General features: G+C 50.0%; 5 protein-coding genes across 5 annotated transcripts; 4 read left to right on the forward strand and 1 right to left on the reverse strand.

Annotated features, from left to right (window-relative positions):
• Positions 1-239: 239 nt before the first annotated feature.
• Positions 240-1,904, forward strand: PFLUO_LOCUS5396 (uncharacterized protein; the record flags this gene model as incomplete). Its single annotated transcript, XM_073782839.1, has 4 exons — positions 240-552; positions 613-850; positions 901-1,424; positions 1,516-1,904. The coding sequence occupies 4 exons, from the start codon at positions 240-242 to the stop codon at positions 1,902-1,904; spliced, it is 1,464 nt and encodes a 487-aa protein (XP_073639454.1).
• An 895-nt stretch (positions 1,905-2,799) lies between these two features.
• Positions 2,800-3,129, forward strand: PFLUO_LOCUS5397 (uncharacterized protein; the record flags this gene model as incomplete). The annotated part of the gene is made up of 1 exon (XM_073782840.1): positions 2,800-3,129. One exon carries the CDS (start codon positions 2,800-2,802, stop codon positions 3,127-3,129), a length of 330 nt encoding a protein of 109 aa, XP_073639455.1.
• Positions 3,130-7,365: 4,236 nt separating this feature from the next.
• Positions 7,366-8,010, forward strand: PFLUO_LOCUS5398 (uncharacterized protein; the record flags this gene model as incomplete). Its single annotated transcript, XM_073782841.1, has 1 exon — positions 7,366-8,010. One exon carries the CDS (start codon positions 7,366-7,368, stop codon positions 8,008-8,010), a length of 645 nt encoding a protein of 214 aa, XP_073639456.1.
• A 3,965-nt stretch (positions 8,011-11,975) lies between these two features.
• Positions 11,976-13,635, forward strand: PFLUO_LOCUS5399 (uncharacterized protein; the record flags this gene model as incomplete). Its single annotated transcript, XM_073782842.1, has 4 exons — positions 11,976-12,252; positions 12,316-12,447; positions 12,496-12,798; positions 12,848-13,635. The coding sequence occupies 4 exons, from the start codon at positions 11,976-11,978 to the stop codon at positions 13,633-13,635; spliced, it is 1,500 nt and encodes a 499-aa protein (XP_073639457.1).
• A 697-nt stretch (positions 13,636-14,332) lies between these two features.
• PFLUO_LOCUS5400 (uncharacterized protein) lies at positions 14,333-16,789 on the reverse strand (the record flags this gene model as incomplete). Its single annotated transcript, XM_073782843.1, has 1 exon — positions 14,333-16,789. One exon carries the CDS (start codon positions 16,787-16,789, stop codon positions 14,333-14,335), a length of 2,457 nt encoding a protein of 818 aa, XP_073639458.1.
• Positions 16,790-16,851: the final 62 nt, after the last annotated feature.

Consider the following 16,851-nt stretch of genomic DNA (forward strand, 5'->3'; position numbering starts at 1 on the left):
TCCGGGAGTCTCCCACTGGTTCTCGGTGCTATCAACCTCACAGGAAGAGTCCAACTACCAGCTGGAGCTTGCTCATTAGTTTCGTCTCTTTATTATACGGGACTTTCTATCTTGTCGGCACAATGACGGGCAACTGGTTTCGCTCCAAGCGAGCATACAACTGGTTGGATGGACCTCTCCTCCTTTAGAAACATTTTCTGACTTTAGCCAGGTTTGTCTCCCTCGTCGCGGCATCATGCATGGTGCTTTATGGTTACGATGCATCCGTGTACAATTCGGTGCAGGGCTCCGACAACTGGATGGCTTGGTTCAACGAGCCCGACGACGCGGCGATCGGGTCCGTGAATACGGCGTACACCGTCGGAGCCATATTTGGAGGTTTCTTCTTGGGCGGTCCAGTTTCCGACTATCTCGGCCGTAAGGTTGCAATGGCCATCGGCTGTATTCTGGTTATCATTGCGACGTTCATGCAGACCTTTTCTCCCTACCACAGCCTGGCTTGTTTCCTTGCTGGAAGATGTATTATCGGTATTGGCCAAGGCCTTGCTTTGAGTGAGTTCTATAGTTTCCTTACGGCCGAATCCCCTTTGAACTAACATGTCATCTCTTCAGCTGCTGGTCCCATCTATATCGGCGAACTGGCACCAGCAGAGATCCGTGGCAAGATCATGACCTTCTGGCAGATGTTTTATTCTGTGGGATCGTTTATCTGCTTCTGGATCGCCTATGCCTGCACAAAGAGAGTGGACCAGCTGGGCGAGTGGGACTGGAAGTTGATCGTTATCTTCCAGCTCCTGGTCCCCGTCATAATTCTTATTCTTCTGCCCACTATTCCTGGAAGTCCGCGATGGTAAGTGAATTCTAAAAAGTAATGAAACACACAAAGCTAAAATCGAGCAGGTTCATCCAGCATGGAAACCGGATTGAAAAGGCTCGTTCTGCTCTCCGCAGAGTCCGAGAAACCGAGGAAGAGGTTGAGGAAGAACTTTTAATGATTCGCGAAGCTCTCGAGTATGAGAAAGAGGCCATTTCAAGCAACTATTCCGCGCTCTGGAAAGACAAATCACTACGCAAACGCATGCTGCTTGCACTGGTTATCAATGCCGGTCAGCAGCTTACGGGCCAAGGCTCGTTGAACACGTACTCTACCAAGATCTACCAGTTGGTTTTCACCGAAGAAAGCCAAATTTCACTGATCAATGCTCTCAACGCCACGTTTGGTATTCTTTTCACCCTTAATGCCGTGTGGATCGTCGACAGATTTGGCCGCAAACCCCTGCTCATTGTTGGTGCTATTGGAATGGGTATCTGCATGATCATTGCCGCGGCTGTTGAGACCGAGACTCCGACGCTTGCTAGCGGCGCCAAATCTGAGCCCGTTGGAATTTCGATTGTTTTCCTCTTGTTCCTCTTCATATTGTTCTGTCAGTTACCTCTCTCTCCCTCTCTCTCCCTCTCTCTCCCTCTCTCTCCCTCTCTCTCTCTTACCAGACAAAGTGACTAACGCTTGCACAGACAAACCTTCATGGGGAGCTACCGTCTGGATCTGGACTGCGGAAGTCTTCTCGATGAACGTCCGCGCACAGGCCGTGGGCATGGCCTCGCAAACACAGAATGTCGCCAACACCATATTCCAGCAGTTCTTCCCTATCTTCATCGACAACGACGGCTTCTACGCATTCTACCTGTTCGCGGGTATTAACTTCCTGCTTGCTCTCTTCGTGTGGTTTTTCATCCCGGAGACTAAGAAGGTCAGCCTCGAGGAAATTGACGCTCTCTTCGGCGGCGCCAACCACGTCACGCAGGGTGAGGAGGTTCTCGCGCACAAAAAGGCAGCACAGATCGAACACGGCAGCCACGACAAGGAGGGTACCATTAATGTGGAGAATGCCGAGTTACATTGATGGGATTTTCTGAGACGAGCATTCTAATTTTTCCTGCATGTTGTTCTTGTAGGTTGAAAATCGCCTGGCTTATAATGGTGATCGAACTTTGTCCAACTGCGGCTCTATAGCAAGCTTGCTGTCTCATACTTTTCATACATCCTGCTCAAGATAAGTTTCTTTGTTGTAGGTGAATAACCGTATGCCGCGTAGCATGTTAGATTAATTAGGGTCAATTAATTTGCTTTCTGTCTATTTCTGTCTTCTGTTAATTAATCATCTGGACATGGAGTTATGCGGCTAATTAATGGCCCTATGATTTTGCCACATACCAACCCTAGTGCACGCTCTACTGTGCATATCATCCGATTTCTCCGTATACTCCGGCTGCCACAAACCTACCTTTTCCATGCTGCTATCTATCTCGGATTTGCTCGGATCAGACTTGTGTCTCCCTTTGCTGACAACAGTAGGGTGCTTGGGATTCTTTGTCTTTGTCTTCACTGAACAATGCGATCGGCATGTCTGTTCCGAGATGACGTAGAGCCCCGTTTTGCGGTGAGGGCTATTTGCCTCCGGTCCTTTGATCAGACAAAGAGAAGAGTAATAATGGCCCCAAGACCCTGGTCCTCAGCAAGGCTGAACAGTGGAGGTACATCATAATCGGCAAGTGTGTGCCGTGCAAAGGCGACTAATTACTGCACGCCAAATGCTCGATCGCCCCCCCTTGGGTCCAATAAAAGCTCCGCTCTATACCAGTGCCCCGCGCATCGCGACAAGATACGACCAATAAATACTTAAATCCACCTCCCTCTCTTCGGAGTTGACCCACGGGCAAGATTTGGAACTATATCCTTCAAACCCTTTCCTCCTCCTATTGACCGACTCACCCTGTCAACTCACTCTGTTCAACACCATGTCTCGATTTCCTTCCCCGCGCAAGAAGAACGTCAGATCCGTGGACTCCGACGGGCCCTGGAAAGTCGATACTCCTTTCGGTCCGCCACAGGTGCGGCACTCGTTCCCTAACGGTGGCATTCGCCGTCTGCGAGACACCCTATCAAAACTGTCGCCGTCTTCCTTCGCCGAGAAAGAGGTGCTGCGCCAGAAGAACCGCTTCAGGGTCCCTCTGACCCACCGAAATGTCGACACCTTCGTTACAGAGCAGGAATACAAGGAGGCTTGTCAACGAGAGCAGCGCTCGCCAGATATCGAGGTCGCCGAATGGTTGGAGCGGCTCTACTGATATTTGGCGTGCTCCACCGGGCGTTGTTCTCGGCTTTTCTCGACTTCTTCGACTTTGGTCAGGGTGCCCTACCCCGCACTCTCTGCAACAATTCAACTCGACGACCCGAATGTGGCTTCACTGCGCCCGAAGGAATTATTGAATTCCTCTTGGCCCGCCACTGCTTGGCCGAGGGAGGGGGGAACTAAACTATCGTCTCCCTTCGGGCCATTTGAGCCTTGGCAGTAACGTCATAGCGCAAGGCGTTCGCTGGACTATGCATGCCGAGACGGGCCAAGTCGTCGACTATGCCAGCCCAAACAAATACCCAATGCAGTCAGTGGTCGTGCTGCCGTTGGGTCTGTCCGGAGGGCTGCAGTTTGGTTCCACAAGAGGCCATACTTGCTCAAGTTGGCACGACAGCGGATCACAACAGGGCGTGCACATCACTGGATGTGTTGTCTATCATATCTTCTATAGGATACAATACCCCAGACGATTCGATATACTAGCCTGATCTGCCGAATACATAATATGTTATGAGGGTCCTGGAAAGAGATGGATCGGAATGATAATGATGTTTGATACTGAAATACTAGACCTTAACTTAATGCCATAGAAATACGTTGCTAACAGCCTAATAATAATGAGACTAAAATTGATCGAAATGCTCCGCGGATATATTTGGTCAGACAACTGACTGTGCAGGCGGGGTAAGTGGGTTGGACCATCAACGCTCAGTCTACAACCACCGCCTGCGGAGAACGCGCCAGTCGGTGTATCGTTACTGGATCGAGCAGGACACGAGGCCAATTGAGTTCTTTAAACCTTTTTTGCCAACTTATACAACTGCGCCATTCTCGAAACGGAATGGTGGCAACTCCCCGGACCGACCAGGCCGACACTAACACTTGGCAAAGATAGAAACGTCGTTGGCGGTTGACTGCACGACATGCCTCCCAAAAAGGTTGCTATCATTGGTAAGTATTCACTGTTTTGAGTCTTTTCTGGATAATCCGTCTAATCCCATCGCTAGGCGCCGGCCCGTCTGGGCTCGTCACAGCAAAGACTCTTCTTCATAGTTTTCCACCAGGAACCTTTGTCCCCACTGTCTTCGACAGCCGTGACCAAATTGGCGGGCTTTGGCCAGTCGCATCGGATGCCGATGTTAGTGCAGGAAGATTGGATCCCTGGATGCGCACGAACCTCAGTCGTTTTACCGTTGCTTTCTCTGACCTAGCCTGGGAATCTGTCATCACCGATGCGGAGATCCCGATGTTCCCCTATGCAATAGAAGTGGGCATCTATTTAACGAAGTATCGCGAGCGATATATTCCATGGAATCTGCTGAGACTAGGACATAAAGTGGTGCGTTCGACACGACGAGTTGAGCAAGGAGCTATACGATGGAAACTCTATTGGGTTATAGACAGGTGAGTCGTTGCTAACCAAGTTTGATTATGTGCTCATGTTTTGTCTGTTTAGTACTGGGTCACCTGGCGAAGTTGCGTCTGAAGAATTCGATATGCTCGTTGTTGCATCTGGGCACTTTGCACGTCCTTACATACCTGACATCTCAGGTCTGGATCAATTCCCAGACAGAACCGTGCATAGTTCTGTCCTTCGATTCGGAAAAAATGGCCTTCTTGTATGCAAAGATACTGATACAGCCCACGGCAACGTAATTGTCATTGGTGGGAGTATGTCTGGCGTTGAAGCCGCCTCAGCTGTTGCTCTTCAACAATCCTCTACCGCACATTCGACAGAGATGAAACCTCAATCCTCAAAGGAGGTACCAATAGTGCATCATATCTACTCGCACCCGTTCTGGACACTGCCAACCTATCTACCTCATGAAACAGGCGACGATACTATTACATTCCAGCCTCTGGATCTGGTCATGTATGACCTGAGTCGCCGGCCAAAAGGGCCAGTGAATTATGCAGTAGGACCGATTACAGCAGAGAAAGCACAACAGACCAATAAATACTTTCTTTCTCTACTCGGGACGGATTACGAACGGTTTGGCCACGCGCATCAGCCAAATGGTGGTGACGAAGCCAACACGCGCGCTCCTTGGGTGGCTATCGGGGACGATTATGCGGAGTATGTTCGATCTCAAGCGATAGAGCGCACAATGGGTCGAGCCATCTCGGTGCAGCCTGGTAACCGGGATGGATTGATTTCAGTTACGGTCAAGGTTCACGATGGACAAATCAAAACAATAGACAGGGTGACAGCTATTGTCTTGGCCACGGGATATACGCCTTTTGACTCGTTATCCTTTCTACCAGATGACGTTTTATCGGCTCTTGAATACTGCGCCGAAGACTCACATTCACCTCTGATACTGGACAAAGGAGGCACCGTGCGATTCGAGATGCCGGATGTTGGTTTCGTAGGCTTTTACCGCGGGCCTTATTGGGGTGTCATGGAAATGCAAGCACGATTCCTGGGGCAGATATGGTCTGGAGACAATGGCTTTGCATATTTGTCTAAAAGAGAAGACCAGAGGGAAAGTCTTCGAGCCCTTCGTCAGACTGAGACTGACCCGGACCTCCGTCGTGGCCAGTTTCCTATGGGCGACTATGTTGGACTGATGGAATCTTTTGCTCGAGACTTGGATATTCATCGCGCAGACCTATCTGAAAGCGACGGTAGACTTGAACCTGTTGCACCAGTTCGATATGTCTATCCACTGGTATCTTCCACAGACTCAAGCAAAGGCCAAGCCACAACCAATGCCGAAGCAAAGACCAGCCTGAGTTTTCTCCAAGCTACTCTTGCCTCCAGTGAATCAATGGCCACAAGGGCTATCTACCGCGCTCTGCATGGCACCTGGCAAGTTCTTCGAACTCATAATGGCAAAAGCGAAAACGTGCATGGAACTGTGACATTTCACCCGCGTTATTTGTCTAATCCGGCATTGGACAAGGAGTATGTGTGTCATGAGTTCGAGCAGTCTGATTCGGTTCTTGGCAGATCGTTCTCATTGGGAAATTCGTGGATATTTCGCGCGCCAGAAACTCCTAGAAGTGGAATCAAAGTCCTCACTGAGACCAGAATAAATGGACAGACTGGGCAGCAGTTCAACCATTACATACAACCGACAACACCTTTTTATCGAAAGAAACATGATACAGACTATATTCCTGGCCAATACGTGATTTATGCCAAAGGCGTCTTTGAACAGGCCGACTCGTGCTCGCCGAGGGCTTCACCATCCGAGTGCAAGTATACATTTCATTTCCATGGAGTATCGATTTCTTCATGGGAATGGGAATGGACCGATTTGGGCAATGATTCACAAAGTCTTGGCGACCAGGTATCTCAATCTCGAAGCGTGTATGAGCGATAGATGGCGTGGGGCCACGGCAATGATTCATTCGAAGACCGCAGAAGAAGAAGCCCGGTCTAGCCTGCATAAGAATCAGAGCGCGACTACATGTCGGAGAGGGGTCGAGCATATCATCCCAAGCCCAGCCGCGGCGGCACTTCCGAGGCCGGTTCTAGACCAGCAAACACTCCCACCTCTTTGGCTTGGCAGTGAACCCGACCTTACTTGAACATTACGGCATCTTTATGGCATCTGGAGTATAGTCCCATGTCATGAATCATAGAGGTTTTCCCGAGAAAACACCCATAAGCTGGTCCAGGAATACCCTAAGGAGCAGAACTCCGGAAGAGCTTCTTCCTCCCCGAGCACACTTTTTCCCGACCAAACGAAGATTTTTTCCGTCAGAGTCTCATAGGTCGGCAGGAGAAAGCCTGAGCGATCATCTCGGCGCCGACCGCTGACAGGTGGCGTCGTGCCGACTAACCCGTGATCCATGCTCCCATGGTTCGCACACCGGATATGGTAACCAAACGGAAACCCAGACGAATGGCTATAAGGCTGTGCACGAATTTTGCTCTGGGGCTAGTCGCCATAGGCTGGCAGACGCAGCCGCGCCTGGCTTTTTTTTTTAGTTCTCGGCTCAGGGGCTGGGGTAGACTGTCTTTGGACAGCTGAAGCTATTACTCCGAATCTTGGGCCAAGTTCGGCCGAAGCGGCGATCACCTTTTTCCCGTCTATTCTTTTTTTCAGGTACTAGGATATATATAAGATACGCTCGAATGGCTTCGATCGAGTCTGTTCCTGATTCTTGCAATCTACTCCACAAACAGCAAGTGAAGAGGGAGAAAGACATCGCCACCTCAATCCTTCTGTCTATACAACTATCAAAGTCATCAACCACCACAATATCCCAAAACGCAATGGCAAAACGCAGCCCATCTCCCCAAGAGAAGGTCTCACCACTAGACCCCATCTCAGAATGGCGCGCCTGGCAAGCCCTCACGATCTGGTTCACGGTGCGGCTCAACCGCCAAATCCGGCGCCGCTGGCAACTCGAGCAACAAACTATGCAGGACCGACCCGTCTCGCAACGCTTCCGACCCGTGGTATTCCTTGAACCAGTCCCCTCACTGCAAAAGCGACAGCTCTCCTCATCAGCCACGAAAAATAGCGCCCGTCTCGAAAAACTCAAAACTAAAGCCCGTCTCCTCCGCGCACGCGTGGAAAAGGGCAAAGAGCTCGCCTCGGAGATCGAGCGCCGTATCCTGGACCCGCGAGTTCGGTTCCCTACGCATTTCTGTCATACGTGCGTGCAGGGTGGCGAGGAGGCTGAGGTGCTGCTCACTAAGTGCGGACATAGGGTTTGTCGCACTTGTCTATCCTTTGGCATGAATGAGGATGATGCCTATGAGTGCAGTATTTGCTTTGCACCGACGGATATAGTGACTCGCTCGCCGCTTTCGGCGCAAAGGTCGTGCAGTGAGCAGATCTCTAGTCTGTCGATGAAGTTGCTTCCCGAGGGCAAGAAAGCGGTAAGTTGGGGGACGCCGCTTGTCAAGCCTTGATTCTTTTTGTTCCGAGTGGTGTAATGTGGATGATGGGTTAGGGTTACGGAAGGCTACTTTGGTTCTGGACTCGATTAGCGGGGTCGTTTTTGCTCGCATATTTAGCTTTTCATCTTGTATTTTACGAAATAATAATGAAGTCTCAATTGTCACTTGTGTTGCTGTACTTGCTGTCTTGTTTATTATGCCGTTGATCCAGAGGAAGTTTCCGACTTCGAATCTCCCCGCCCCTGTGAACGATTGCGCAATAACAGGCCCCCCAACTTCACCCTCTCCCCTAACCGGCTTCAGTGTGTCCTCGCTTATTGGATCTGGTTATGGCTGCATAATATTGCAGTCCGTTGCCAATTGAATTTAATAGCCCGGTGGTAGCGGTCGATCAGCCCATCCAGAGGACCAATCATTCCCTTTGTATAGTACCCCTATAAGTATTCAAAGTTAGCAAAATATTATATATTGATGTATAAGAATGATTGCACAACAAAACTTTTCTTACCTATCGCAAAATACATCATAGAGTTTGCATTTTTTTGTGCTTTCGCAGGATCTGTTCTAGCGAGGCGGCGACAATCAAGAAAACCATAAGCGTCATCATCAGCTAAAACAGGATGATTAGCTCAATACTAGAGTACTTCGGAAGTGCAACTTACTGGAAAGGCGAAGATGTGTCAATTCATGAAAGATATCTGATCCAACAGTCGTCATGTCGACGATAGAGTCACCCCTAGGCATTCTCCTGTTCTCATCGCATAGGAGACTTGGAGGGCTTTCCCAAGACATAGGGCATAGAACCATCACGTTAGCAGGCTCGTAAGCAAACCCTCCTCTGCTGTGACAGGGACCTTCGTCGTTAGGCCACCAGAATTTGATTTCTTGACCAGGAGGGTTCCTTGTAAAATAGACAAATCGTCCTAAGCCCGATATTCTTAGCCCGGGTGTTCGCACATTTCGGAACAGGAATACTCACTGTCGCGTGGAAGATCTTCCCCCTTATTTGGACCGTCCTGGTATTTTGTGATATGCACAATAGCAGAATCATCGCAATATAAGCTATATGGCATTGCTCTACCATCTCTGCTTAGGCTTCTCATGCTCTTATGGTGTCCTACAAGAGTTGACCTTGTGAGCTCCCGTATTCTTCCTAACGGACAAAAGGAATCGTAGCCTACTTCGGATATCCTCAACCTCACGAGAAGTCGGGTTGTACATCGAATTTAGCATATCTCTGTCATCTCTAGACAAGGTCCTAGAGAGAACGTAAGCGCTCTCATCTGCTAGAGCGGCGAATTCATCCCAGGCTTCTGTCAACTCATTTAATCTAGGCCTGCAGCTAACGCGATCAGTCCATGACCAATGGTCTCGGACATCAGCAGAGCATATAGCAACATAGCTCAAGACAAGTGAAAGGAGAAAAAGCCAGGATTTGGGCTTGCGTGAAAATAAAGCCATGAGAAAAGAATATCTCAGTTATCTTCGAACAAGATCTTTGAGAGGTAATTGTCTCGGGTCAATTATTAGAAGATAGTGTAGCAAATTTATATTCAAAAAGGATCTCTTAGAGGGGAGTACCAGCCCCCACCGTGGCCAGGGGCCTGTCAGCCCCCGAAACTCTGAAACCGGACTTGATATTTGAGTTTAGAGCCTTGCTACTCCTTACGAGCAAATTTTGTACAAGCTCCTTGTCTATTTTGAGGGACAAAACAACAATAAAAGACTATTTGAATGTGTACGTCTCTGGCACTCGAGATCTATTCTAGGTAGGGTGTGAACAATCCTATCTCTACTATTCAAAAGCCTTGAATTGGCTCAATATTAATGTCTATCAACTACCTATGATTTCTTTACTAAGTTGCTAGGTTGTTAGATAACTAGTATGTCGGGTTTGATTTGTTATGGGGGATGACTTGGACCTGAAAGTTTAGTGTCAGTTAGATGATGATTTTCATTCTTTGCCATGCTCTAAGTACGAAGGCGACGGCCAAAACCCCTACTTTATTCCTGTTAGGCGAGAGGGATGGCCACAACGGAACTGGCCGTTTCGACGCCTGGACGCGCATTGTCGAGGTGACGATCGATGGCCGTGGCAAGATGGGGAGCCTTGTTGGCCCCAGTGAAGAGTACCGCAGCGGAGGTATTGGTATGGAGTACCTGCTGATGGAGTACGCGGTTTCAATCTGCCTTCACGCGCTATACCTAGCAGGGATTTTGGGCCCCGCCTTCGTGCTTAGAGCTGGGCAACAAAATGAAAATCATCATCTAACCGACACTAGGTATCTCCAAAGCCCAGGCCAGCCCTGATCCTTTCTCAGTAATGTCATTTCTTTCTACTTACACTGTCCGCAATGCATTTTTGACGTATTTGTCTAAATTGTTATCTTATTGATCTTCATTGCCCCACTGGTAATCAACGCCCTGTTCCTCAATCCTTTAGAACGGAGATCTCAGCTGCGCATTATTATGAGAAAGAATAAAGTTTGTCCAATCAATGAGAACTCGGTATGTGGTTGCTTCTTTATTAGACTAGTTGACACCTCAGCAGATTGCCTTAGGCTCTACTATTTGAATCGTTTGCATTTCTATTTCCCTTAGATCGTCAATATAGTTACGAGATATCGCACCGGTTTTAATTAAGCCACTGTATTAACACTGATGATAAAGTGATGTTCCGTGTCTATTCCTAATATAGACTAGCGTAGCCTAGCGTTATGGCTAGAGAATCCATCGAAAAGTATAGCATGAAGTGTAGCTTTTAGGGGGTCAGTCTCGATACTATCATATGCATACTACGGCGTAGGGGGATGGATGTTTATCGATAGCATAGAGGGACATAGAGATAGGCATATTCGAGTTTCTTGTTAAATATAGCTGCTTCTATCGAACCGAATTTCCCCCCCCCCCCCCCCCCTTATCAGTTCCTTTTTCGCCGGCCACTACTTCCTCCCTCTCATTGACCGTGTTTGGTTCCCACTATACAATTTGCGTCTCTCTATCAACAATGTCCGATATACTCTTTTTCCTCCGTTAATTAACTATCTTTAGGACTGAACGTCGAACATAGGACTCTAGTAACTATTCACTTCTCTATTAACTTTCTTTTGAATCCCCGGTTGGATTCCTAGTGGCACGTACCACACGGGCGTCTTTGATTCGCTATCTCCTTTGATCGCCGACGCTAGTTGACCACGACCACCGCGGACGCGATGACAACTTTGACAAGCTGAATCGAGCACGTCTATACTCTATGCCACAGTATTTGATTCTCTCACGAATTGAGCTCTAGCTACCGAAGGATAGGTCACGCTACTTCTGGCCTTTAGTTCGCGATGCATGATGTGACCAGTTGGAGATTACTACTATGGGTTGAATAACCTCTCCGATGATGAGATTGAATCTACACGTATTGTCGAAATCCGTGGACGTAAGGAAAATGCCAGACATCTTCTTTCTTGACGAATTTGACCGCATACCCACATTACAAGTCAGGTAATAAGTGGCCGATCATTCATCCGCTATGTCGTGCGCGACAGAGAGCCGTCCGGAGCCCAAAGCGTGCCAAGAATGCTTGGCACTCGGCCACGCGGAGTTCCGAACGCCGAGCTTTAAGATCTAGGAGGCGAATACTGTCCAACTACCGGCGGGTCTTTTCATGGAAAGTAGTTCCAGTCTCATGTTCTAGCCCAGGTGCTTTGTCAGGCAGAAATAGGCGCGCAGTCACCCACTATCGTTTGCATCATATGTACTCCGTGAATTTAATCAGCCAAGTTTCGGGTGCTCGCCTTAAATGGATCTTTCTCGCCTTAAATGGGTCCTTCTCGCCTTTCGGCCTTCCCCAAACCCGTTCGCTTTTACTTTTAACTCCGAATTTAACCACCTGGATTCCGACGTGGATATAAATTAGATACAGAATTTCAATAGCCGATGTTCTTAGCTCGTGCATAAGTCAAAAACGATCTTCTTATAGCAAAATGCCATCTCACATCCTGCTTCAGAATGCAACCATCTTAGTTCCATCTCGTGAACCGAATGATTATGTGGTGCCCCTGCGGAACCATTCATTACTGATTACGGACAACAAGATCTCACAAATTGAACGAGATATCAATCCCCCAGCTGGTGCGGAGATCATTGATTGCACTGGCAAAATTGTCTCTCCTGGCTTCATCGATACGCATCACCATCTATGGCAGACACAATTCAAAGGACGCCATGCTGACGATTCCCTGTTGGAATATATGCTGACTGGTCTGTGCTAAACTTCGCTTTGCGATTGGACGAAATTTCCTTCTTGGAGCTAATTGTTGACAGGAAACTTTCAACATGCCAATTATGCACCCGAGGACGTATTCTGGGGTGAGCTTGGAGGCTGCCTCGAAGCCTTGGATGCAGGTACCACGACGGTTGTAGATCATGCCCATGTGAATGTCACCCCGGCTCATAGTAAGTACCATCTTGTCCTGTACTATCTGTTACTAAAAATCGGCACAGCTTCAAATGCAATCGAGGCGACGGCGTCATCTGGGATTAGATCCATTTTCTGCTACACACCAATTCTCCGTGTCAAGACCTTCAGACCTGATTTTACCGTTGATGGTGGTCTACTAGATGACTGGGTAATTGATCATCTGAAACACCTGGGTGCTACTGCTCCCTTTGGGGACGAGCGGGTCCAGCTGGGTTTGGCTTTTGATGGGTTCATGCTGCCGAAAGATCAAGTCGTCTCTCTTTATACAGAAGCCCGAAAGCTCGGAGTCAAGATCATCACAACTCACTATGTGAGGAAATATTTTGGTGAGTGAAAACGCGATCATTGATCTGATTAAGTCTGATGAGGTGACAGGCGAACAATCCCTTGTCGACACCCTTGAATCGTACAATCTCCTAGGGCCAGATATTGTTTTTTCACATGCCAGCAACCTGACCGAGACCGACATTCCCAAACTCGCCCAAGCGAAAGCGTGGATCTCCACGACACCTGATACCGAGTTGCAAATGGGCCACGGTAACATTGTTTGTTTCCGAGAGGGATGCACGAATATGTGCTCTTTGGGAATTGATTGCCACAGCAACAACTCCAGTGATATCGTCTCACAGATGCGGCTTGCTCTACAACATGAGCGATCTGCTCGCAATGAGAAAATCATCGCCCAGGGCAAGACAACCGTGTCACTGAACCTTTTCGTTCAAGATGTTTTCCGTCTTGGCACTATGCAAGGAGCACGAACCATCCGTATGGAAGACAAGCTGGGATCGATTGAGGTTGGGAAATTGGCAGACCTTGTAATCTTTGATGGTAACAGCCCTGGAATGGTCTGCGCATCCGAAGAGAACCCAGTCGCAGCTATCGTCCTTCACTCCTCAGTTCGTGATATTGATACTGTGATTGTGGATGGTCACATCAGGAAGCGCGATGGAAAGCTGCAGTCGGTGAAAATCGATCCATCCATGACGGATGTGACCATTCCAAAGCAAAATGTGGAGTGGAGCCAGGTTGCAAAGGAGCTTATTTCGAGCCGGGGACGGATTCAAGACACTATGGTAAAGGCAGGTGCCAATGAGTCCGAACGTCTCATCAAGGATTTCACAAAAATTGCGCACCTTGATGAGAGTAAACTTGTGAAGCTGTAAATGCCCTTCATCGTGAAATGTTCAATTTGAGTCATAGTGAAATGTTACCTCCCGATCAAGTCTGTACATCCCACTGTTCTAAAATCCATAGCCTATAATACGGCTTCAGATGCTTCTGCTTAAGCTGATCCGCCGCCTTCTGACTAAGGTCCATGAATCTGCAGCTATTCATCACCTACAGCCCGTGATGTCAGCAAACATAGACCAACCGTGTGATTTAATTCGCTCGGTTTACACCTGGCAAGACGTATAAGTAGAATTACATCTTTGTGATATTTTCTTCATTCATAGAAATCTAGGCCCTAGCACACCTGAGCAGGGTCTGTTCATGGTCAGACCCGGAGACAAGAAGAGAGCAAGGGAGAGCAAAAAAGAGAGAGCCATATTACACCAAGCGCTGGATGTAGCAAAAAGAGGAGTGAAAGCAGACAGTAAGCAGGTGGGAGACATTATACAGGGAGACAGGGAGGGGGAGTGAAAGACACAGGGAAAGAAGGAAGGGGAGTATTCAATCTATGCAGAAGCCCGAAAACAGACAGACAGACAGCTAAGCGAAAAAGCAAATGAGAAAGCTGACACCTAGATAAAACAGTTGACAGGCATGAATAGAGGGGAATGCTTTTTTTGGGTTTGAAGAGAATGGCACGTAAGAACAGGGAGGAGGAGGAGGAGGTTGGAGGGGATCATCGATCATCGATCATCGATCTTCAGCATGTTCTCCGTCGTCGATAATCATTTCCACATCCTTGATGGGATGTAACAACATCGGCGGTAGACACATGCGGCCTTCACCTGCAAGTTCCTGCTGTTCGCCACCATCATTGTCAACGCGTAAGCCAAGCCAGCGGCGCCAGAGATTTGGAGAAAACCCAGCGGAGTAGAACCAGGTGGTTCCTCTGAAATTGTGCTCGCGATCTCCGAAAATGGAAGTGCGCGCGCCGCCGGAGGCGCCGTTTCGTCCGGCGTTGAAGACAGACTCCAGATACCGCGTGGGCCAGCGACGGTCGATGTACACGGCGTGCGGAACGAAGACGGCCTTGAAGCCGTGGTGTAGCGCTGTCGATGCCGGCCACATCTCCGAGAACATGCTGTGGCGCCGCAGGCTACATTCGCGGTGCATGGTTGTCAGGAGTTTGCGGGAGAGGCGCGATGCGGTGATGATGGCGGTGCGCCTGGGGGGCATGCCGTTCTCGCGGTTGTAGCCCGTGACGTCGTCGCGCAGGAGCCAAGTTGTGCCCTTGGGGTCGTAAAGTGGATTGAAGACAATGAGGTCGGCGTCTTCGCCGACGCCCCATTCGTATTGGTCTTTTTCCATGGTCGTGCGTGGGATGCCCTCGCCTTCAACCTCGAAAATGTCGCTTTCATCTGGTCGCTCGGGGCCCCAGATCGACTTGTCGCCCTGTGGGCCAAGAGTGCTGCTGTCTTTCTCGCCAGGTCGACCCTGAGGCGGGCTCCATAGGTTGTTGAAGCTGTTAGTGCCGACTTCAGTCTGCACGCGGACCATCTGCCGGAAGTCGTCCCACGATCCGTGCACGGAAGGCACATAGAAGCGGGCGTTGCGCTCCCAGAGACCCTTTCGAGGCTGCTTTCTGGCCCACTCGACAACCTTGTCGAACAGATGGTACCAGTGGCCCGTGTAGCGGGCGTCCATCTCCCAGTTCCAGAAGTAGTCATACTCGGGATGTTGATGTGAGAAGTATTGTATGGACATAAAGGTGCTGCGGTAGACGCCGTAGATCGGGAGTCCGTGATTGTCGATTTCCTCCAGCCCGGGATACATGAGCTCCATCTGTTTCTCTGACCAGAGCGTGCCCAAGCCACGGAACTCTTCGGGCAGTGCATCGTTGAGCACGCGTCGGTAGGTCTCGTCGTCGGACCAGATTTGCAGGTTGTTGTCCTTGACATGGATGAGGAAATGGACCGTGTACTCGCCACCGGATGACAGTGCCAGCTCCGAGATGAGCGCACGCAAATACATCACGTCCTCGGGAGTGTATCGGAAGTCATGCCAGGTGCGAATAACCACCGCAGTCCGTGGCAGACGATCAGTACCGACCTTGGCCGCTTTGCGACCCTTGTCCTCCATTGGGGAGAGACTCAGCTTGGGAAGACCCAGAGGCATGGAGACAAACCAGTTCAGGCGCGGCTCCGGTAGTTCTTCGAAACGATGAAGGTTAGCGGCCGCACACCGCTCCTGTGCCGAGCTCCAGTCCACACGCCGGTAATCTACCGGAGGCACATCTTCCCAAACGCGCTGGGCACCTTCGCGATGGCCCTCCAGCCCGGCACCGATCCCTCCTTTCTTGACCCCATACCCCAAACCATAGGGGCCCAGACGGCCAAACCGGTCAAAGCACATATCATCGCGAATCCCCAGCATTTTATTCGAGCCAATCACGGGCTCCGGGAAGCCCTTGGGCACTCCGGGGAAATTCTGGACAGCCGGGACGCGGATTGAATTCGACTCGTCCAAGAAGCACTCGCGTTTCTCGCCGTATTTTCGAACATAGTCTGCCGATTTGTAGTCGGGATAGGGATTGAACACGACGCTCGACATGGACGGATCGCCCTGATCTCTCTTGTTCAGGTGATTAGGGTCCGCATCGCTTCCCGCATCGCCTTCTCCAGCGTCTCTCTCTGATACAGTCCCCTCCGCCAGTCCTTCACCGGGGTATTCGGGTACGTTGTTATGTCGCGACACCAGATTCCGGACCCCACCCTGGTAGCGCGTCAGGAACGGAAAGCTCTCCCATTCCGCGGGTGGCGGGGGTTTCCTGGTTGTGACGCCCAAATCGTCCGTGATATTCTTGACAGAGCCGGAGATGGCGAAGCGGAAGAGTGTCAGGATGAATAGGACCAGAAACGCGAACAGCGCAAGACACAGCCAGCGCATTATCCGCTGCGGGACGCGGAAGCCGACGCCTGCTTGCGCGCGGCGCAGACCGGCGCCGCTCAGCACGGGCTGGTAGGAGGCCGAGGAGGAGGGGAAGGATTCCGGCTCACTGTCGTCGGAGGAGTCATCGCTGCGATTGTAGTGGCGGTAGGGCGAGTGGCTATATTGCTTCTCGACGTCGGAGAAGTCGCGGGTGCTGTGGGCGCCATAGGGCGCCGAGGTGCTGTATGCGCGGGAGTGCCTCCGCACCTGAACGGGCATGATTGCAGGCAGAGGTTGTCAACATTGACGGGCGAGGGGGGGTCAATGGAGACAGACAGACA

Source organism: Penicillium psychrofluorescens, assembly GCF_964197705.1.
Source record: "Penicillium psychrofluorescens genome assembly, chromosome: 3".
Lineage (NCBI taxonomy): Eukaryota > Fungi > Ascomycota > Eurotiomycetes > Eurotiales > Aspergillaceae > Penicillium > Penicillium psychrofluorescens.